A 23,148-nucleotide genomic window follows, 5' to 3' on the forward strand; every position below is an offset into this window, starting at 1 on the left:
ATTGAGGCTGTGTGCACACGTTGCAGATTTTGATGCTTTTCTACAGCATTTTTGGACGCACTGAATTGCATCAAATCCGCAGTGTAGTGCACAACCAATGTTAGTCAATGGGAAATCCAGAATTAGTGTGCACATGTCAATTGTTTTTGCGGATCTGCAGCGTCTCTGCCCCCATTGACTTCCATTGTGTCAGGCCAATCCGCAGCAAAACCACAGGTTTAAAAAAGATCTGCGGTTTTGCTGCGGATGTGCGGGCGAGAAACGCTGCAGATTGGGAGGAGGAAGAGTGTGTGCGTGTCTGTCTGTGGGGGTCTGCATGTATGTGTGTCTGTGTGTGCGGGGGTCTGCATGTGTGTGTGTATGTGTGTGTGCGGGGGTCTGCATGTATGTGTGTCTGTGCGTGCGGGGGTCTGCATGTATGTGTGTGTGTGTGCGGGGGTCTGCATGTATGGGTGTGTCACTGTGTGTGTGTGCAGGGGTCTGTGTAGCCAGGCATCGTCTGATGGGACTACTGCTCCCATCCGGCTATAAATGCTGTCACATATAATAGATTAGCCGATGATGGGTTACAGGACCTGGGGTCTCTTGCCCTGTGGGGTTACAGGACCTGGGGTCTCTCGCCCTGTGGGGTTACAGGACCCGGGGTCTCTCGCCCTGTGGGGTTACAGATCCCGGGGTCTCTCGCCCTGCGGGGTTATAGGACCAGGGGTCTCTCGCCCTGCGGGGTTACAGGACCAGGGGTCTCTCGCCCTGCGGGGTTACAGGACCTGGGGTCTCTCGCCCTGCGGGGTTACAGGACCTGGGGTCTCTCGCCCTGTGGGGTTACAGATCCTGGGGTCTCTCGCCCTGTGGGGTTACAGGACCCGGGGTCTCTCGCCCTGTGGGGTTACAGATCCCGGGGTCTCTCGCCCTGTGGGGTTACAGGACCAGGGGTCTCTCGCCCTATGGGGTTACAGATCCTGGGGTCTCTCGCCCTGTGGGGTTACAGGACCAGGGGTCTCTCGCCCTGTGGGGTTACAGGACCTGGGGTCTCTCGCCCTGTGGGGTTACAGGACCTGGGGTCTCTCGCCCTGTGGGGTTACAGATCCTGGGGTCTCTCGCCCTGTGGGGTTACAGGACCCGGGGTCTCTCGCCCTGTGGGGTTACAGATCCCGGGGTCTCTCGCCCTGTGGGGTTACAGGACCAGGGGTCTCTCGCCCTATGGGGTTACAGATCCTGGGGTCTCTTGCCCTGTGGGGTTACAGGACCAGGGGTCTCTCTCCCTGTGGGGTTACAGGACCCGGGGTCTCTCGCCCTGTGGGGTTACAGGACCCGGGGTCTCTCGCCCTGTGGGGTTACAGATCCCGGGGTCTCTCGCCCTGTGGGGTTACAGGACCAGGGGTCTCTCGCCCTATGGGGTTACAGATCCTGGGGTCTCTCGCCCTGTGGGGTTACAGGACCAGGGGTCTCTCGCCCTGTGGGGTTACAGGACCAGGGGTCTCTCGCCCTGTGGGGTTACAGGACCTGGGGTCTCTCTCCCTGTGGGGTTACAGGACCAGGGGTCTCTCTCCCTGTGGGGTTACAGGACCTGCGGTCTCTCGCCCTGCGGGGTTACAGGACCCGGGGTCTCTCGCCCTGTGGGGTTACAGGACCCGGGGTCTCTCTCCCTGCGGGGTTACAGGACCAGGGGTCTCTCTCCCTGTGGGGTTACAGGACCCGGGGTCTCTCGCCCTGTGGGGTTACAGGACCAGGGGTCTCTCTCCCTGTGGGGTTACAGGAGCCGGGGTCTCTCTCCCTGTGGGGTTACAGGACCTGCGGTCTCTCGCCCTGCGGGGTTACAGGACCCGGGGTCTCTCGCCCTGCGGGGTTACAGGACCCGGGGTCTCTCGCCCTGTGGGGTTACAGGACCCGGGGTCTCTCACCCTGTGGGGTTACAGATCCCGGGGTCTCTCGCCCTGTGGGGTTACAGATCCCGGGGTCTCTCGCCCTGTGGGGTTACAGGACCAGGGGTCTCTCGCCCTGTGGGGTTACAGGACCAGGGGTCTCTCGCCCTGTGGGGTTACAGGACCAGGGGTCTCTCGCCCTGTGGGGTTACAGGACCAGGGGTCTCTCGCCCTGTGGGGTTACAGGACCCAGGGTCTCTTGCCCTGTGGGGTTACAGATCCCGGGGTCTCTCGCCCTGTGGGGTTACAGGACCCGGGGTCTCTCGCCCTGTGGAGTTACAGGACCAGGGGTCTCTCTCCCTGTGGGGTTAAGGAAAGCTGTGATACAGGGCGAGTTGCAGGAGACGCTTCCATCTTTGTATCTGTCTTGTGTCTTGTCATCCAGGACATTTTGGCTTCAGTTTCTCTCCTGCAGGAAGCGAGGATCAGGCATGTGGAAACCCGACATGCCCGCTCCTGCTTTCCTCAGCATGTACATGAGTGGTGTCTGTGGCTGATGTCCCAGCGCCGGCCCGGACACGTCCTCCACCCGCCTCGCACACATTGTAAACCGCACTTGGCAGCTCCGGTGATAAATTCCCACCATGGCGGCTGCTGCGCTCGGGAACAGAATCACCGCTGGAAAGTTTCCCAGAATCGTTGTTCCCCAGAAAGAAAAGCAGAAAAATATAACAAACAAAACAACAGATTCTGCGCTGAGATACAATGGGGGGGTCGCTGTGTAATGAAACACAAAATGGGGCAATTCACTGACAGCAAGCAGAGGTTAGGGCATCAGAAAACAATAAACACACAGTCACCGTTCTTTCTAATATCATGGAGATGTTGCCATTTTCCTGCAGCTTTGCTCGGCTGAGCCTCTGCCTTTGGGGGGCTCCATTCATCTGTCCGTCTTTCCCTTCCAGCCGTCCTCACTCTGTATTTCCTGAATTACCTGCACTGGGATGAGAACTTGTCCACCACGGTCTACCACGCCTTCACCAGTCTCTGCTACTTCACCCCCATTATCGGCGCCCCCATTGCTGACGCCTGGTTGGGAAAATTCAAGTAAGACTCCTGTGCACGTCCTGGTGTGTCGGCGATGTCCTGTGCACGTCCTGGTGTGTCGGCGATGTCCTGTGCACGTCCTGGTGTGTCGGCGATGTCCTGTGCACGTCCTGGTGTGTCGGCGATGTCCTGTGCACGTCCTGGTGTGTCGGCGATGTCCTGTGCACGTCCTGGTGTGTCGGCGATGTCCTGTGCACGTCCTGGTGTGTCGGCGATGTCCTGTGCACATCCTGGTGTGTCGGCGATGTCCTGTGCACGTCCTGGTGTGTCGGCGATGTCCTGTGCACGTCCTGGTGTGTCGGCGATGTTCTGGGCTGGGGCCGGGCTGATGTCGCTGTGTGCATGCTGGGGGAATGATGGGAGTGATCCCCTGATCGGAGGACTGGTCGCCTTGTCCATCACCGGATGATCGTGACCTGTTGTCTGTTCTTGCAGCACCATTTTCTGGCTTTCCATCGTGTACGTCATTGGTCATGTGATCAAGTCAGTGGGCGCCATCCCGTCGGTGGGGAGCACAGAGGTGCACGTGTAAGTACTCCATGTGCTCCAGGTAATGGTGGCTCGCGGTCCGTCATGGGCCTCATCACTGTGATCCGTTCCTTCCAGGGCGCTCTCTATGATTGGTCTGATCGCCATCGCCTTCGGTACCGGCGGCATTAAGCCGTGCGTCTCCGCCTTTGGAGGTGACCAGTTTGCTGAAGAACATGTAAGTTGTGATTCCCTTTGGGGCGCTTGGACTTTGTCATCATCCTGGAGGGTGTTTCTCACCAAGATATTTGGATTCTTTTTAGGCCCAAGAACGAGGGAAGTTCTTCTCCATCTTCTACTTGTCCATCAATGCTGGGAGCCTCATCTCCACCTTCGTGACCCCAGTGCTGCGAGGTGGGCGCTGACATCAGATCTGCCCCAGGGTCCTGCGTTATTATCACCCTCCGCCATCTTTGGGGCCAGTCTCTGACTCTGCTCTTCCTTTGTAGGAGACGTTCAGTGTTTCGGCACGGACTGTTACGCGTTGGCGTTCGGGGTCCCGGCTGCGCTGATGTTTTTCGCGCTCAGTAAGTAGATTGGAAGTTTCTTCTGTCCCTAAAACTGTAAAATTCCTGGAAATAATAATCGCGTCATCCAAACCCCCGAACGACAGATGTGACCGGGTACAAAGCAATGACGGATGTATCGCTGTGTATCCGATCGGCCGCTCAGCTACTCGTGAGGTGAATGCGTCCTACACAGAGCGAAGGTTACCGGTCAGATCGTGGGCAACAGTAGTGGCCTCTGTGGACTCCGTCAGACATGGCCGCCGCCATCCCAGACATAAGGGGGAGATTAGCAACTTTCACTCAACACTGACGTTACAGCACCAGAAGTGGTGGATGATGGAGGTCAGCGTCAGAGACATCACCCATCTGCACATGGTGCAAACAATATTATCACATCCTCTGGATTCTCCCGTCCAGGGTCTGAGCCTCGTGCAGAAATCCTGGCACCTCCGGCCTCGGTACTGTCACTGAGGTTATTAATGGTCGTCTGAGGAAGGTCACATGTTCCTTGTACTACTGTCCTGCGTGGGTCAAACCTGCTCCCGCGGGTGCAGCGTCTCCAGACTTGTCTCCATCGGGCACTTAGGGGACGTCATTGGTTGGTGATTACACAGGAGCTGCCGGCAGCGGATCAGGATAATTTGTACATTCAGCGGCAGAACCTTCCTCAGACGACCATTCATAACCTCACTGACAGCGGCCGAGGCCGGAGGTGCCGGGATTTCTGCACGAGGCTCAGACCCCGGACTGGAGAATCTACAGGATGTGATAATATTATTTCCATATTTCCACCATTTGCAGATTGGTGACGTTTCTGTCCGGTGCTCTCCATCATCCACCACTTCTCCTTCTTCTGGTGTAAGTTTTGTGTTGTGTTCACACCATACGGCAGATTTATTGTTTTCACACTTTCCTAGAAAACTTTACAAAGTGTTTAGAAAAGTGGGAGTGGCTAAAAGGCCTAAACTGTGCCCTTTCCGCAACCCCTTCTGCAGCCCCTTGAGCTGCCACCTCTCCAGCCACTTGCACAGCCCATTGCACAGCCCCCTTGCGCAGCCCCTTCTGCACCCCTTTGCACAACCCGTTCCACAGCCCCTTGCGCAGCTCCTTTGCAGCCCCTTTCACAGTCCCTTGCACAGCCCCTTCCGCAGCCCCTTGCACAGCTCCTTCCGCAGTCCCTTGCACAGCCCTTTGCAAAGCCCCTTCCCCAACCCGTTCCACAGCCCCTTGTGCAGCCCCTTCCGCAGTCTCTTGCATAGTCCCTTCCACAGCCTCTTCCGCAGCCCCTTGCCCAGTCCCTTGCACAGCCTCTTCCGCAGCCCCTTGCATAGTCCCTTCCACAGCTCCTTCCGCAGTCCCTTGCACAGCCCTTTGCATAGTCCCTTGCACAGCCTCTTCCGCAGCCCCTTGCACAGCCCCATGCACGATGCGGATGAACGTCGTCTGTGTGTTTATCACATGTGACCCATGCTCTTCACGGAGACATCTTGTCTCAGGTCACCTCAGGACACTTTGCCCGTGTGCCCCCTCCCCGCTGACATTTGTTTTCTTTCTCATTCGTTCTAGTCGTATTTGTCTCTGGCAGCGGCATGTACAAGAAATATCCGCCGCAGGGGAACATCCTGGCCTCCGTCTTCAAGTGCATTGGAGTAAGTTCTGGCAGAGAATTTGATGCAGAAAACGTATCAAAAAGTTTCGAAAACAAAATGCCGTCTGAGGATCTGGATGATTCCAAACTTCATGATGACTCATGAATGCAGGCGACCCACGGGAACAGCGCGTCACGTTTCCTTCTCATGGAAGTGTCGATTTCCAGCAATAATTGCACTTTTAATGTGACAAATTATGAGATGTGGTCATGCGACTGCACCGTCCATGGCGCTCAGTGGGCAGTCACTAGTGATCTGAGATGTGGTCATGTGACTGCACCATCCGTGGCCCTCTGTGGGCAGTCACTAGTGATCTAAGATTTGGTCATGTGACTGCACCATCCGTGGCGCTCAGTGGGCTGTCACTAGTGACCTGAGATGTGGTCATGTGACTACACCATCCGTGGCCCTCTGTGGGCAGTCACTAGTAATCTAAGATTTGGTCATGTGACTGCACCGTCCGTGGCGCTCAGTGGGCAGTCACTAGTGATCTGAGATGTGGTCATGTGACTGCACCGTCCGTGGCGCTCAGTGGGCTGTCACTAGTGATCTGAGATGTGGTCATGTGACTGCACCATCCGTGGCCCTCTGTGGGCAGTCACTAGTGATCTAAGATTTGGTCATGAGACTGCACCGTCCCTGGCACTCAGTGGGCTGTCACTAGTGACCTGAGATGTGGTCATGTGACTGCACCGTCCGTGGCGCTCAGTGGGCAGTCACTAGTGATCTGAGATGTGGTCATGTGACTGCACCGTCCGTGACGCTCAGTGGGTAGTCACTAGTGATTTGAGATGTGGTCATGTGACTGCACCGTCCGTGGCACTCAGTGGGCTGTCACTAGTGATCTGAGATGTGGCCATGTGACTGCACCGTCCGTGGCGCTCAGTGGGCAGTCACTAGTGATCTGAGATGTGGTCATGTGACTGCACCGTCCGTGGCACTCAGTGGGCAGCCACTAGTGATCTCAGATGTGGTCATGTGACTGCACCGTCCGTGGCGCTCAGTGGGCAGCCACTAGTGATCTGAGATGTGGTCATGTGACTACACTGACCGTGGCGCTCAGTGGGAAGTCATTAGTGATCTGAGATGTCATGAGACTGCACCGTCCATGGCGCTCAGTGGGCTGTCACTAATGATCTGAGATGTGGTCATGTGACTACACCATCCGTGGCCCTCTGTGGGCAGTCACTAGTAATCTAAGATTTGGTCATGAGACTGCACCGTCCCTGGCACTCAGTGGGCTGTCACGAGTGACCTGAGATGTGGTCATGTGACTGCACCGTCCGTGGCGCTCAGTGGGCAGTCACTAGTGATCTGAGATGCGGTCATGTGACTGCACCGTCCGTGGCGCTCAGTGGGCTGTCACTAGTGATCTGAGATGCGGTCATGTGACTGCACCATCCGTGGCGCTCAGTGGGCCATCACTAGTGATCTAAGATTTGGTCATGTGACTGCACCGTCCGTGGAGCTTAGTGGGCTGTCACTAGTGATCTGAGATGCGGTCATGTGACTGCACCATCCGTGGCCCTCTGTGGGCAGTGTACTAGTGATCTGAGATGCGGTCATGTGACTGCACCGTCCATGGTGCTCAGTGGGCAGTTACTAGTGATCTGAGATGTGGTCATGTGACTGCACTGACCGTGGCGCTCAGTGGGAAGTCATTAGTGATCTGAGATGTCATGAGACTGCATCGTCCATGGCGCTCAGTGGGCTGTCACTAATGATCTGAGATGTGGTCATGTGACTACACCATCCGTGGCCCTCTGTGGGCAGTCACTAGTAATCTAAGATTTGGTCATGAGACTGCACCGTCCCTGGCACTCAGTGGGCTGTCACGAGTGACCTGAGATGTGGTCATGTGACTGCACCGTCCGTGGCGCTCAGTGGGCAGTCACTAGTGATCTGAGATGTGGTCATGTGACTGCACCGTCCGTGGCGCTCAGTGGGCTGTCACTAGTGATCTGAGATGCGGTCATGTGACTGCACCATCCGTGGCGCTCAGTGAGCCGTCACTAGTGATCTAAGATTTGGTCATGTGACTGCACCGTCCGTGGAGCTCAGTGGGCTGTCACTAGTGATCTGAGATGCGGTCATGTGACTGCACCATCCGTGGCCCTCTGTGGGCAGTGTACTAGTGATCTGAGATGCGGTCATGTGACTGAACCGTCCATGGTGCTCAGTGGGCAGTTACTAGTGATCTGAGATGTGGTCATGTGACTGCACCGTCCGTGGCGCTCAGTGGGCAGTCACTAGTGATCTGAGATGTGGTCATGTGACTGCACCATCCGTGGCACTCAGTGGGCAGCCACTAGTGATCTCAGATGTGGTCATGTGACTGCACCGTCCGTGGCGCTCAGTGGGCAGCCACTAGTGATCTGAGATGTGGTCATGTGACTACACTGACCGTGGCGCTCAGTGGGAAGTCATTAGTGATCTGAGATGTCATGAGACTGCACCGTCCATGGCGCTCAGTGGGCTGTCACTAATGATCTGAGATGTGGTCATGTGACTACACCATCCGTGGCCCTCTGTGGGCAGTCACTAGTAATCTAAGATTTGGTCATGTGACTGCACCGTCCGTGGCGCTCAGTGGGCTGTCACGAGTGACCTGAGATGTGGTCATGTGACTGCACCGTCCGTGGCGCTCAGTGGGCAGTCACTAGTGATCTGAGATGTGGTCATGTGACTGCACCGTCCGTGGCGCTCAGTGGGCTGTCACTAGTGATCTGAGATGCGGTCATGTGACTGCACCATCCGTGGCCCTCTGTGGGCAGTGTACTAGTGATCTGAGATGCGGTCATGTGACTGCACCGTCCATGGTGCTCAGTGGGCAGTTACTAGTGACCTGAGATGTGGTCATGTGACTGCACCGTCCGTGGCGCTCAGTGGGCAGTCACTAGTGATCTAAGATTTGGTCATGTGACTGCACCGTCCGTGGCGCTCAGTGGGCTGTCACTAGTGATCTGAGATGTGGTTATGTGACTACACTGACCGTGGCGCTCAGTGGGAAGTCATTAGTGATCTGAGATGTCATGAGACTGCACCGTCCATGGCGCTCAGTGGGCTGTCACTAATGATCTGAGATGTGGTCATGTGACTACACCATCCGTGGCCCTCTGTGGGCAGTCACTAGTAATCTAAGATTTGGTCATGAGACTGCACCGTCCCTGGCACTCAGTGGGCTGTCACGAGTGACCTGAGATGTGGTCATGTGACTGCACCGTCCGTGGCGCTCAGTGGGCAGTCACTAGTGATCTGAGATGTGGTCATGTGACTGCACCGTCCGTGGCGCTCAGTGGGCTGTCACTAGTGATCTGAGATGCGGTCATGTGACTGCACCATCCGTGGCCCTCTGTGGGCAGTGTTCTAGTGATCTGAGATGCGGTCATGTGACTGCACCGTCCATGGTGCTCAGTGGGCAGTTACTAGTGACCTGAGATGTGGTCATGTGACTGCACCGTCCGTGGCGCTCAGTGGGCAGTCACTAGTGATCTAAGATTTGGTCATGTGACTGCACCGTCCGTGGCGCTCAGTGGGCTGTCACTAGTGATCTGAGATGTGTTCATGTGACTGCACCGTCCGTGGCGCTCAGTGGGCTGTCACTAGTGATCTGAGATGTGGTCATGTGACTGCACCGTCCGTGGCGCTCAGTGGGCTGCCACTAGTGTTCTAAGATTTGGTCATGTGACTGCACCGTCCGTGGAGCTCAGTGGGCTGTCACTAGTGATCTGAGATGTGGTCATGTGACTGCACCGTCCGTAGCGCTCAGTGGGCTGTCACTAGTGATCTGAGATGTGGTCATGTGACTGCACCGTCCGTGGCGCTCAGTGGGCTGTCACTAGTGATCTGAGATGTGGTCATGTGACTGCACCGTCCGTGGCCCTCTGTGGGCAGTCACTAGTGATCTGGGATGTGGTCATGTGACTGCACCATCCGTGGCGCTCAGTGGGCTGTCACTAGTGACCTGAGATGTGGTCATGTGACTGCACCATCCGTGGCCCTCTGTGGGCAGTGTACTAGTGATCTGAGATGCGGTCATGTGACTGCACCGTCCATGGTGCTCAGTGGGCAGTTACTAGTGATCTGAGATGTGGTCATGTGACTGCACTGACCGTGGCGCTCAGTGGGAAGTCATTAGTGATCTGAGATGTCATGAGACTGCATCGTCCATGGCGCTCAGTGGGCTGTCACTAATGATCTGAGATGTGGTCATGTGACTACACCATCCGTGGCCCTCTGTGGGCAGTCACTAGTAATCTAAGATTTGGTCATGAGACTGCACCGTCCCTGGCACTCAGTGGGCTGTCACGAGTGACCTGAGATGTGGTCATGTGACTGCATCGTCCGTGGCGCTCAGTGGGCAGTCACTAGTGATCTGAGATGTGGTCATGTGACTGCACCGTCCGTGGCGCTCAGTGGGCTGTCACTAGTGATCTGAGATGCGGTCATGTGACTGCACCATCCGTGGCCCTCTGTGGGCAGTGTTCTAGTGATCTGAGATGCGGTCATGTGACTGCACCGTCCATGGTGCTCAGTGGGCAGTTACTAGTGACCTGAGATGTGGTCATGTGACTGCACCGTCCGTGGCGCTCAGTGGGCAGTCACTAGTGATCTAAGATTTGGTCATGTGACTGCACCGTCCGTGGCGCTCAGTGGGCTGTCACTAGTGATCTGAGATGTGTTCAATTGACTGCACCGTCCGTGGCGCTCAGTGGGCTGTCACTAGTGATCTGAGATGTGTTCATGTGACTGCACCGTCCGTGGCGCTCAGTGGGCTGTCACTAGTGATCTGAGATGTGGTCATGTGACTGCACCGTCCGTGGCGCTCAGTGGGCTGTCACTAGTGATCTGAGATGTGGTCATGTGACTGCACCGTCCGTGGCGCTCAGTGGGCTGTCACTAGTGATCTGAGATGTGGTCATGTGACTGCACCGTCCGTGGCGCTCAGTGGGCTGTCACTAGTGATCTGAGATGTGGTCATGTGACTGCACCGTCCGTGGCCCTCTGTGGGCAGTCACTAGTGATCTGGGATGTGGTCATGTGACTGCACCATCCGTGGCGCTCAGTGGGCTGTCACTAGTGACCTGAGATGTGGTCATGTGACTGCACCATCCGTGGCCCTCTGTGGGCAGTGTACTAGTGATCTGAGATGCGGTCATGTGACTGCACCGTCCATGGTGCTCAGTGGGCAGTTACTAGTGATCTGAGATGTGGTCATGTGACTGCACTGACCGTGGCGCTCAGTGGGAAGTCATTAGTGATCTGAGATGTCATGAGACTGCATCGTCCATGGCGCTCAGTGGGCTGTCACTAATGATCTGAGATGTGGTCATGTGACTACACCATCCGTGGCCCTCTGTGGGCAGTCACTAGTAATCTAAGATTTGGTCATGAGACTGCACTGTCCCTGGCACTCAGTGGGCTGTCACGAGTGACCTGAGATGTGGTCATGTGACTGCACCGTCCGTGGCGCTCAGTGGGCAGTCACTAGTGATCTGAGATGTGGTCATGTGACTGCACCGTCCGTGGCGCTCAGTGGGCTGTCACTAGTGATCTGAGATGCGGTCATGTGACTGCACCATCCGTGGCGCTCAGTGAGCCGTCACTAGTGATCTAAGATTTGGTCATGTGACTGCACCGTCCGTGGAGCTCAGTGGGCTGTCACTAGTGATCTGAGATGCGGTCATGTGACTGCACCATCCGTGGCCCTCTGTGGGCAGTGTACTAGTGATCTGAGATGCGGTCATGTGACTGAACCGTCCATGGTGCTCAGTGGGCAGTTACTAGTGATCTGAGATGTGGTCATGTGACTGCACCGTCCGTGGCGCTCAGTGGGCAGTCACTAGTGATCTGAGATGTGGTCATGTGACTGCACCGTCCGTGGCACTCAGTGGGCAGCCACTAGTGATCTCAGATGTGGTCATGTGACTGCACCGTCCGTGGCGCTCAGTGGGCAGCCACTAGTGATCTGAGATGTGGTCATGTGACTACACTGACCGTGGCGCTCAGTGGGAAGTCATTAGTGATCTGAGATGTCATGAGACTGCACCGTCCATGGCGCTCAGTGGGCTGTCACTAATGATCTGAGATGTGGTCATGTGACTACACCATCCGTGGCCCTCTGTGGGCAGTCACTAGTAATCTAAGATTTGGTCATGAGACTGCACCGTCCCTGGCACTCAGTGGGCTGTCACGAGTGACCTGAGATGTGGTCATGTGACTGCACCGTCCGTGGCGCTCAGTGGGCAGTCACTAGTGATCTGAGATGTGGTCATGTGACTGCACCGTCCGTGGCGCTCAGTGGGCTGTCACTAGTGATCTGAGATGCGGTCATGTGACTGCACCATCCGTGGCCCTCTGTGGGCAGTGTACTAGTGATCTGAGATGCGGTCATGTGACTGCACCGTCCATGGTGCTCAGTGGGCAGTTACTAGTGACCTGAGATGTGGTCATGTGACTGCACCGTCCGTGGCGCTCAGTGGGCAGTCACCAGTGATCTAAGATTTGGTCATGTGACTGCACCGTCCGTGGCGCTCAGTGGGCTGTCACTAGTGATCTGAGATGTGGTCATGTGACTACACTGACCGTGGCGCTCAGTGGGAAGTCATTAGTGATCTGAGATGTCATGAGACTGCACCGTCCATGGAGCTCAGTGGGCTGTCACTAATGATCTGAGATGTGGTCATGTGACTACACCATCCGTGGCCCTCTGTGGGCAGTCACTAGTAATCTAAGATTTGGTCATGAGACTGCACCGTCCCTGGCACTCAGTGGGCTGTCACGAGTGACCTGAGATGTGGTCATGTGACTGCACCGTCCGTGGCGCTCAGTGGGCAGTCACTAGTGATCTGAGATGTGGTCATGTGACTGCACCGTCCGTGGCGCTCAGTGGGCTGTCACTAGTGATCTGAGATGCGGTCATGTGACTGCACCATCCGTGGCCCTCTGTGGGCAGTGTTCTAGTGATCTGAGATGCGGTCATGTGACTGCACCGTCCATGGTGCTCAGTGGGCAGTTACTAGTGACCTGAGATGTGGTCATGTGACTGCACCGTCCGTGGCGCTCAGTGGGCAGTCACTAGTGATCTAAGATTTGGTCATGTGACTGCACCGTCCGTGGCGCTCAGTGGGCTGTCACTAGTGATCTGAGATGTGGTCATGTGACTGCACCGTCCGTGGCGCTCAGTAGGCTGTCACTAGTGATCTGAGATGTGGTCATGTGACTGCACCGTCTGTGGCGCTCAGTGGGCTGTCACTAGTGTTCTAAGATTTGGTCATGTGACTGCACCGTCCGTGGAGCTCAGTGGGCTGTCACTAGTGATCTGAGATTTGGTCATATGACTGCACCGTCCGTGGCGCTCAGTGGGCTGTCACTAGTGATCTAAGATTTGGTCATGTGACTGCACCGTCCGTGGCGCTCAGTGGGCTGTCACTAGTGATCTGAGATGTGGTCATGTGACTGCACCGTCCGTGGCGCTCAGTGGGCTGTCACTAGTGATCTGAGATGTGGTCATGTGACTGCACCGTCCGTGGCGCTCAGTGGGCTGTCACTAGTGATCTGAGATGTGGTCATGTGACTGCACCGTCCGTGGCCCTCTGTGGGCAGTCACTAGTGATCTGGGATGTGGTCATGTGACTGCACCGTCCGTGGCGCTCAGTGGGCTGTCACTAGTGATCTGAGATGTGGTCATGTGACTGCACCGTCCGTGGCGCTCAGATGCTCCTTTTGTTGCCTTTTTTAGGAGTAAAGCGTCACCTGAGTTCTTATAATAAGTCATGTTAGTCCTCAGCAGTGCAAAGAAAAAAACAAATTGGACCAATTTTGGGTTCCACTGAAGAACAACTGTGCCAAAGAAAAGTTTTCTTACATTTCAAAAAGTTGTCGGTGATAATTCCAGATCAAATATCGGGATGAGGAAAGCTGCGGCCTAAACAGCAAAAGACAAAACGGACAAAACCAAGTAACGTTAAGATGCAAATGCAATAATGAACAAAGAGCAAACACAAAAGTCATTATCAGACGATGAAGAGGGGTCCTGGGGTCTCAGCTCTCATCCAGTTTTGCTTGCTGTCAGTGAATACAAACTCTCTTGATCTTGTTACAGTTGTATCCAGTGCAGACAATCCTGTGTGAGTGGAGCATCCCAGATACAATGTAATGAACCATCAGAGGAGATTTCTGCGTTTATGTCCCACAGGATTGTCTAGGCTGATACATTGTAACAAACCAACAGGACAGAAGGGAAATTTGGGCTGTTGATTTCCGCTCCCAAAAACGTTTCCATTCAATGACTGCAAAGAGAGATTTGGAAAATGGATGAACTACCGGCAGCAGAACTGGTCTCATCTGCACTTTGCATTTATTACTGCGCTGTTAATAATAATAATAATAATAATAATTTTTTATTTATATAGCGCCAACATATTCCGCAGCGCTTTACAACTTATAGAGGGGACTTGTACAGACAATAGACATTACAGCATAACAGAAATCACAGTTCACAACAGATACCAGGAGGAATGAGGGCCCTGCTGCTCGCAAGCTACAAACTATGAGGAAAAGGGGAGACACGAGAGGTGGATGGTAACAATTGCTTTAGTTATTCGGACCAGCCATAGTGTAAGGCTCGGGTGTTCATGTAAAGCTGCATGAACCAGTTAACAGCCTAAGTATGTAGCAGTACAGACACAGAGGCTATTAACTGTATAAAGTGTATGAGAACACGATGCGAGGAACCTGATTATGTGTTTTTTTTTTTTTTTCTATTTTTATTAGGCCACACAGGGATAGTTAGGTTAATGCGTTGAGGCGGTAGGCCAGTCTGAACAAATGCGTTTTTAGGGCACGCTTAAAACTGTGGGGATTGGGGATTAATCGTATTAACCTAGGTAGTGCATTCCAAAGAATCGGCGCAGCACGTGTAAAGTCTTGGAGACGGGAGTGGGAGGTTCTGATTATTGAGGATGCTAACCTGAGGTCATTAGTGGAGCGGAGGGCACGGGTAGGGTGGTAGACTGAGACCAGAGAGGAGATGTAGGGTGGTGCTGAGCCATGGAGTGCTTTGTGGATGAGGGTAGTAGTTTTGTACTGGATTCTGGAGTGGATGGGTAGCCAGTGTAATGACTGGCACAAGGTAGAGGCATCGGTGTAACGGTTGGCGAGGAATATGATCCTGGCAGCAGCATTCAGGACAGATTGGAGCGGGGAGAGTTTGGTAAGAGGGAGGCCGGTTAGTAGAGAGTTACAATAGTCCAGACGAGAATGAATAAGTGAGACAGTAAGAGTTTTTGCAGAGTCGAAAGTAAGAAAAGGGCGAATTCTAGAAATGTTTTTGAGATGCAGATAAGAAGAGCGAGCCAGTGATCGGATGTGGGGGGTGAATGAAAGCTCGGAATCAAGGATGACCCCAAGGCAGCGGGCATGTTGCTTTGGAGTAATGGTGGAACCGCACACGGAGATGGCAATGTCGGGCAAAGGTAGGTTAGTAGAGGGAGAGAACACGAGGAGCTCAGTTTTTGACAGGTTCAGTTTCAGATAGAGGGAGGACATGATGTTAGAGACAGCGGTAAGACAATCGCTGGTGTTTTCTAAGAAGGTCGGCGTGAAAGCAGGAGAAGAGGTGTATAATTGGGTGTCGTCAGCATAGAGATGGTACTGGAACCCAAATCTACTGATTGTTTGTCCAATAGGGGCCGTATACAAAGAGAAGAGGAGGGGGCCTAGGACTGATCCTTGAGGAACCCCAACAGTAAGGGGAAGGTGAGAGGAGGAGGAACCAGCAAAACATACAGTGAAGGATCGGTCAGAGAGATAGGAGGAGAACCAGGAGAGAACGGTGTCCTTGAGGCCGATGGAGCGGAGCATAGTGAGGAGGAGCTGATGATCCACAGTGTCGAATGCTGCAGAGATCCAAGAGAATTAGCATGGAGTAGTGACCATTAGATTTAGCTGTTAGTAGGTCATTAGAGACTTTAGTGAGGGCAGTTTCAGTAGAGTGTAAAGAGCGGAAGCCAGATTGAAGAGGGTCGAGAAGAGAGTTATCTGAGAGATAGCGGGTAAGACGGGAGTGGACCAGGCGTTCCAGGAGTTTAGAGATGAAGGGAAGATTAGAGACAGGTCTATAATTAGCGGCACAGTTTTGGTCGAGGGAGGGTTTTTTAAGTAATGGATGAATGATGGCATGCTTAAATGAGGATGGTTACAGAGGCTACAAGTCACCCTGGGGGCCGCAGACCCACCAAAGTGGCTGCAGACCACCCTGGAGGCCACAGACCACCCTGGCACAAGTGTTGGTGTTCTTCGTTACAGGGTGCAGCTGATTCACAGACCCCTGTTGTCATATATTGAGGGGCCCGTCTCCTATCCTGGGGCCCTGGGGCTTTGCACTCTGCCTCTGGCGTTCCTCGGAGTGGCCCCGTTGGTGATCTTCTCGTGTTGCTGGTTTATTTTAGTTCGCCATCAAGAACCGCTGGAACCATCGCTCCAAACAACATCCCAAGAGGGAGCACTGGCTGGACTGGGCCTCCGAGAAGCATTCGGTGAGTACACGGCGTCGACCGCGGAGGACGAGGATCAATCACCGACCAGGAAACGCATCTGATTGGACAGGAGAGAATACAGTGGATCAGGGTGAATGAGGGTTATAGTCCAGTAATGATGGCGTTCCCCGCGGAGCTCCGTCCTGCGACTACTTACAACAATCCATTCATCAGCGTCCGGTCACATCACATCGTACGAGCAAAATGTTCACCTGTCTGACTGCTGATCTGCAAAAAGGAAACCTGCGGCCCAGCGCCATGCTGATTAACCCTCTCACGGCCCGGTGATTTTTTGTTTTTGCACTTTTGCTTTTCATTCCCTTATTATTAGTTGTAGATGTGACACTAAAGTACATAATGTACCGGAAATGGGGAAACACCCAAACCGGGAGACATAAAGCGCGAACAGCACCGATCACCGTGCTGCAAACACGTCCTGGTATCCGACTCCCCAGATCAGTCTGATGACGGCGATAACAAACTTATAAAGTCGTATTTTATATTTTATTCCCCATTTTCTGAGACCTGTAGATTGTACTGGTGCTGCTCTGCCATATTCACCACATGGAGACACCGAGAAATAACTCTGCGGCTACAACAGCAGAATAGTGAGCGCAGCTCTGGGGTTTAATACAGGATCAGTAATGTAATGTATGTACACAGTGACTGCACCAGCAGAATAGTGAGTGCAGCTCTGGGGTATAATACAGGATCAGTAATGTAATGTATGTACACAGTGACTGCACCAGCAGAATAGTGAGTGCAGCTCTGGGGTATAATACAGGATCAGTAATGTAATGTATGTACACACTGACTGCACCAGCAGAATAGTGAGCGCAGCTCTGGGGTATAATACAGGATCAGTAATGTAATGTATGTACACAGTGACTGCACCAGCAGAATAGTGAGTGCAGCTCTGGGGTATAATACAGGACGTATTCAGAATCGGTAATGTATGTACACAGTGACTGCACCAGCAGAATAGTGAGTGCAGCTCTGGAGTATAATACAGGATGTAACTCAGGATCAGTAATGTAATGTATGTACACAGTGACTGCACCAGCAGAATAGTGAGTGCAGCTCTGAGGTATAATACAGGAGGTAACTCAGGATCAGTAATGTAATGTATGTACACAGTGACTGCACCAGCAGAATAGTGAGTGCAGCTCTGGAGTATAATACAGGATGTAACTCAGGATCAGTAATGTAATGTATGTACACAGTGACTGCACCAGCAGAATAGTGAGTGCAGCTCTGAGGTATAATACAGGAGGTAATTCAGGATCAGTAATGTAATGTATGTACACAGTGACTGCACCAGCAGAATAGTGAGTGCAGCTCTGGGGTATTATACAGGACTTATTCAGAATCGGTATAGCGAATGTATTCCTTTCATATCTTGTCTTTTGCTTTTCTGCTTTGTAAATTTTATCTTTGATTTTCATTTCAGAAAAAGCTGATCACAGAGGTGAAGATGGTGACTAAGGTGCTGTTCCTGTACATCCCGCTGCCGATGTTCTGGGCGCTTTTTGACCAGCAGGTAGGTAGCTGGAGATAATGCGGAATATACGGAGGAAACTGTCAGCAGGGAGGTCTTTGCAGTGACATGATTTCTCGTTTCAGGGATCTCGCTGGACTCTACAAGCCACACGAATGAACGCAGATTTTGTGAGTTCTTGTCCGCTGCGATTCCTTCTTTCTTGCTCGTCGCCCGCGGACTCTCCAGGCAGCGTCTGACTTTGCTCCTTGCAGTTTGTGGTCGGACATTTCCTTCTTCATCTGTAATGGGGCCCAAAGAGGGAAACGTTGTGGGGCCCCGGCTCAGGGGTCTCCTGAGGGCCCCAGGGTCATGCTGACTGTTCAGATACACAGTATTGGGGGCAGCTCATGTGCACAGGAGGGTCCTCTACCACCATTGTCCGTTTAGCCTGGATCCATCATTACCAGCCCTCCATCCCCCTCCAGTAAAGAAGAGCTGCAGCAGCTGGTCCCTCTCTCCTGCTGGCCTTGTGGGGGGATCACCTCATGCCCCCTGTGCCAGAGTTGGATGTGCGAGCTCCAGCCGTTGGCGCTGTGATCTGTGCAATCTGACTGCACATTGATACAATGACTCCTCGGCCTCCGAGCTTCAGGCATGATGGGACTTGTAGTGTTGCTGGAGATCCTGCTCTATAGGAATGAGGCACGGATTATCGTTCCGGTGACTTTTACCTTCAGTTTCTGACTCTTTCGGCCGTAGAATCTGAAATGTGAAATAATTCTTACAACCTGAGAATCGCTGATTTCTGTTTCTTTTCAGGGAGGATTTGTGATTCAGCCGGACCAGATGCAGGTAAGAGTATATAGTATACGGCCAGTGGTGGCGCTCCGCCGTGCACACGTGTATACCGCATGTGTGACCGCGATCGAGGATCCAGGAGCACCACCTGTTAGGGTATGTGTCCACGGTCAGGTTTGCTTCAGGGTTTGGTCCGGATTTTATGCAAGTAAAATCCTGACCAAATCTGCACCTGAGGTCACTGGCAGGTCACCTGCGGTGTTCCTGCGTGTTTTGCTCTTTGTACCAACATGCTGCGTTCTGAAAAAACGCACCGCGCATGCGTGTTCGCGGCAAAAACGCATGCGTTTTTTAACGCATAGTGGAGTCGGGATTTCATGATATCCCCTCCACTATGCTGTAACATCTGGACGCTGCGTGTTTGACGCTGCGGAAAAACGCAGCGTTTCCTGAACGTGGACACATACCCTAAGACTCCACTCACAGCAAAGCTGCGGTCACTATGCTAGTTTAATAAACTCTGATTAGTTTGCAAGCGCAACATTTTGACAGTAGCTCTGGAGGTGATTGGAGGATAAGATGTAACAGCAGAATAGTGAGTGCAGCTCTGGAGGTGATTGGAGGATAAGATGTAACAGCAGAATAGTGAGTGCAGCTCTGGAGGTGACTGGAGGATAAGGCACGATGTACAGTACCTCTGGTACATGATGAGGACAATAAATCTTGTCTTCCTCTTTCTCAGATCTTGAATCCTCTGCTCATTCTTATCCTGATCCCAATCTTCGACCTCGGCATTTACCCGCTGATCAAACTCTGCAAGATCAATTTTAAGTGAGCAGCGACCGAGTTAATCATTTGTCCTTATAGGGGGAGGGGGGGGGGGAATTATGATACAAGGAGTAATAATCTCATCATCCTCAGGCCTATTCCCAAAATGACAATTGGTATGATCCTGGCAGCCCTGGCCTTCGCAGTGGCCACAATTGTAGAGATAAAGACAAATGTAAGTGACAGACCTCAATGTATCTAATCCTCTCCTGTGTGATACTGTCTGCTGAGCCGTGTATCTAATCCTCTCCTGTGTGATACTGACTGCTGAGCCGTGTATCTAATCCTCTCCTGTGTGATACTGACTGCTGAGCCGTGTATCTAATCCTCTCCTGTGTGATACTGACTGCTGAGCCGTGTATCTAATCCTCTCCTGTGTGATACTGTCTGCTGAGCCGTGTATCTAATCCTATCCTGTGTGATACTGTCTGCTGAGCCGTGTATCTAATCCTCTCCTGTGATACTGACTGCTGAGCCATGTATCTAATCCTATCCTGTGTGATACTGTCTGCTGAGCCGTGTATCTAATCCTATCCTGTGTGATACTGTCTGCTGAGCCGTGTATCTAATCCTCTCCTGTGTGATACTGTCTGCTTAGCCCTGTATCTAATCCCATCCTGTGTGATACTGTCTGCTGAGCCGTGTATCTAATCCTCTCCTGTGTGATACTGACTGCTGAGCCGTGTATCTAATCCTATCCTGTGTGATACTGTCTGCTGAGCTGTGTATCTCATCCTCTCCTGTATGATACTGTCTGCTGAGCTGTGTATCTAATCCTCTCCTGTGTGATAACGTCTGCTGAGCCGTGTATCTAATCCTCTCCTGTGTGATACTGACTGCTGAGCCGTGTATCTAATCCTCTCCTGTGTGATACTGACTGCTGAGCCGTGTATCTAATCCTATCCTGTGTGATACTGACTGCTGAGCCGTGTATCTAATCCTCTCCTGTGTGATACTGACTGCTGAGCCGTGTATCTAATCCTATCCTGTGTGATACTGTCTGCTGAGCCCTGTATCTAATCCTCTCCTGTGTGATACTGTCTGCTGAGCCGTGCATCTAATCCTCTCCTGTGTGATACTGTCTGCTGAGCCGTGTATCTAATCCTCTCCTGTGTGATACTGTCTGCTGAGCCGTGTATCTAATCCTCTCCTGTATGATACTGTCTGCTGAGCCGTGTATCTAATCCTCTCCTGTGTGATACTGACTGCTGAGCCGTGTATCTAATCCTCTCCTGTGTGATACTGACTGCTGAGCCATGTATCTAATCCTATCCTGTGTGATACTGTCTGCTGAGCCGTGTATCTAATCCTCTCCTGTGTGATACTGTCTGCTGAGCTGTGTATCTAATCCTCTCCTGTGTGATACTGTCTGCTGAGCCGTGTATCTAATCCTCTCCTGTGTGATACTGTCTGCTGAGCTGTGTATCTAATCCTCTCCTGTGTGATACTGTCTGCTGAGCCGTGTATCTAATCCTCTCCTGTGTGATACTTTCTGCTGAGCTGCGTATCTAATCCTATTGTGTGTGATACTACCTGCTGTATCTAAGCTTTGCAGTTTCTTGGAGGAGGTGTCAGTCACTTCCCTGGATCGTCTCTCTGTGCGACTTGTCGTTTTATAACAAAATTAAAAAAAAAAAAAAAAGAAAGAAAAAAAAAAAAAGTGAAGAGTCACCAAATAGTTCTGTCGTCCTCAGGAAACGAATCCAGTTGTTCCAAAAACAGGAGAAACTTTCCTGCAGGTCCTGAATTTTGAAAATCAGGAAGTCACAATTAAAGCTCCAGGCAACAATGAATTGAAGCAGCCGGTGCTGAACCTTGAGGACTTCCAGGTAAGAAGTATACACAGCTGCAGAGGAGATACCCAGGTTATACCAGCTGCCAGGGTCAGACCAGGGGCCACACTACAGCTATATGCAAATATCTGTTAGCCGTTATTCCCGATATAGTAGACTTGTCGGAAGAGGTGGGTCTTCAGGCTCTTTTTGAAGGTTTCGATGGTAGGTGAGAATCTGATGTGTTGGGGTAGAGGGTTCCAGAGTAGGGGGGAAGCACGGGAGAAATCTTGTATGCGATTGTGGGAAGAGGAGATAAGAGGGGAGTAGAGAAGGAGATCTTGTGAGGATCGGAGGTTGCGTGTAGGTAAGTACCGGGAGACGAGGTCACAGATGTATGGAGGAGACAGGTTGTGGATGGCTTTGTATGTCATGGTTAGGGTTTTGTACTGGAGTCTCTGGGCAATGCGGAGTCAGTGCAGGGATTGACAGAGGGGAGAGGCCGGGGAATAGCTCTGTATATAGTGTATAGTGTAGAGGTAATACAGTGATCACTGATGACATTATACACAGGAGCTCTGTATATAGTGTCAGTGTACAGATAATACAGTGATCACCAGTGACATTTTACACAGGAGCTCAGTATATATAGTGTCAGTGTACAGGTAATACAGTGATCACTGGTGACAATATACACAGAAGCTCTGTATATAATGTACAAGTAATACAGTGATCACTGGTGACAGTATACACTGGAGCTCTGTATATAGTGTACAAGTAATGCAGTGATTACCAGTGACATTATACACAGGAGCTCTGTATATAGTGTATAGTGTACAGGTAATATAGGGATCACCGGTGACATTATACATAGGAGCTCTGTATATAGTGTATAGTGTACAGGTAATATAGGGATCACCGGTGACATTATACATAGGAGCTCTGTATAGAGTTTATAGTGTACAGGTAATATAGGGATCACCGGTGACATTATACACAGATCTGTATATAGTGTCAGTGTACAGATAATACAGTGATCACCAGTGACATTATACACAGGAGCTCAGTATATAATGTTAGTGTACAGGTAATACAGTGATCACCAGTGACATTATACACAGGAGCTCAGTATATAATGTTAGTGTACAGGTAATACAGTGATCACCAGTGACATACATAGGAGCTCTGTATATAGTGTCAGTGTACAGGTAATACAGGGATCGCCAGTTACATTATACACATGAGCTCTGTGTATAGTATATACTTGCCTCCATAAATAATGTGCATTCCTCATTCTGGCCCCTATACCGTAAATGTCACCCATCCTGAGCCCATTTATTTAATAATGTCTGCCATCCTAGGCCCCTATGTCACCCTGTCCTGGGCTCCTATTTATCCCCCTCACATCCTGGACCCCTATGTATCCTCACTGTCACTGATCGCTCTCTGTGCTGCTACCAATTTGTCACGTACCCGCTCTCAGCACGCGACTTGGGTTGTGCCTGCAAGGGTTAATCTATCTCCCCTCTCTCAGTCCAGCATTCAATCTCTGTCCTATGCTGTAATGGGAGCATAAATCACACGCCCACCCAGGCCACACACCCGCTCATACACGCTGCCACCACTCACCGAATACACGGGCGATGAGTCCCGGAAATACTACTAATATTGTCTGTCACTCATAAGGGTCAAACACTTTAAGGTTATGGATTCTTTAGAACATGCAAGGTTCAACTGTTAGAGTTTTATGCTTTAATACAAAAGGTACAGTACTTTCAGTTAAAAAGAAAATAAAAATATGGTAATAAAAAGACATACAGGTATGGAAAACAGTATAAAATAAACAGGAGAAAACTTACAGAAATAGCTAACTTGTAGTCTGCTTCTGCTCCCTGAGGGTAGGATGAATATAGACTGGATCACATCAGCTCAGCTGCCCCCATTATGTGAACAATTTTGAATGTATACAAGCCAAATTTATAGAGTCACCCTGGAGGTCAGATTTCTAGACCAGCCCCTCAAGTTGATATTCTAATTGCTTGTTTTTGATTGGACCACGGCCGCGACCCCAATGAAT

The 23,148-nt window shown here is 51.9% G+C and overlaps 1 protein-coding gene across 2 annotated transcripts in view; it reads left to right on the forward strand.

Annotated features, from left to right (window-relative positions):
- Window positions 1-23,148, forward strand: part of SLC15A2 (solute carrier family 15 member 2) — a 49,455-nt gene that overhangs the window by 15,441 nt on the left and 10,866 nt on the right. For both annotated transcript variants that reach the window (XM_077273303.1, XM_077273301.1), the window contains 13 exons: window positions 2,828-2,969; window positions 3,405-3,497; window positions 3,576-3,675; window positions 3,761-3,851; window positions 3,947-4,024; window positions 5,573-5,655; window positions 16,107-16,193; window positions 17,644-17,733; window positions 17,817-17,861; window positions 18,493-18,525; window positions 19,214-19,302; window positions 19,393-19,474; window positions 20,994-21,128. In XM_077273303.1, the coding sequence (XP_077129418.1) occupies window positions 2,828-2,969; window positions 3,405-3,497; window positions 3,576-3,675; window positions 3,761-3,851; window positions 3,947-4,024; window positions 5,573-5,655; window positions 16,107-16,193; window positions 17,644-17,733; window positions 17,817-17,861; window positions 18,493-18,525; window positions 19,214-19,302; window positions 19,393-19,474; window positions 20,994-21,128 (1,148 nt within the window). The remainder of the gene's footprint in view (window positions 1-2,827; window positions 2,970-3,404; window positions 3,498-3,575; window positions 3,676-3,760; window positions 3,852-3,946; window positions 4,025-5,572; window positions 5,656-16,106; window positions 16,194-17,643; window positions 17,734-17,816; window positions 17,862-18,492; window positions 18,526-19,213; window positions 19,303-19,392; window positions 19,475-20,993; window positions 21,129-23,148) is intronic.

This window comes from Ranitomeya variabilis, chromosome 7, assembly GCF_051348905.1.
Source record: "Ranitomeya variabilis isolate aRanVar5 chromosome 7, aRanVar5.hap1, whole genome shotgun sequence".
NCBI classification, from domain to species: domain Eukaryota; kingdom Metazoa; phylum Chordata; class Amphibia; order Anura; family Dendrobatidae; genus Ranitomeya; species Ranitomeya variabilis.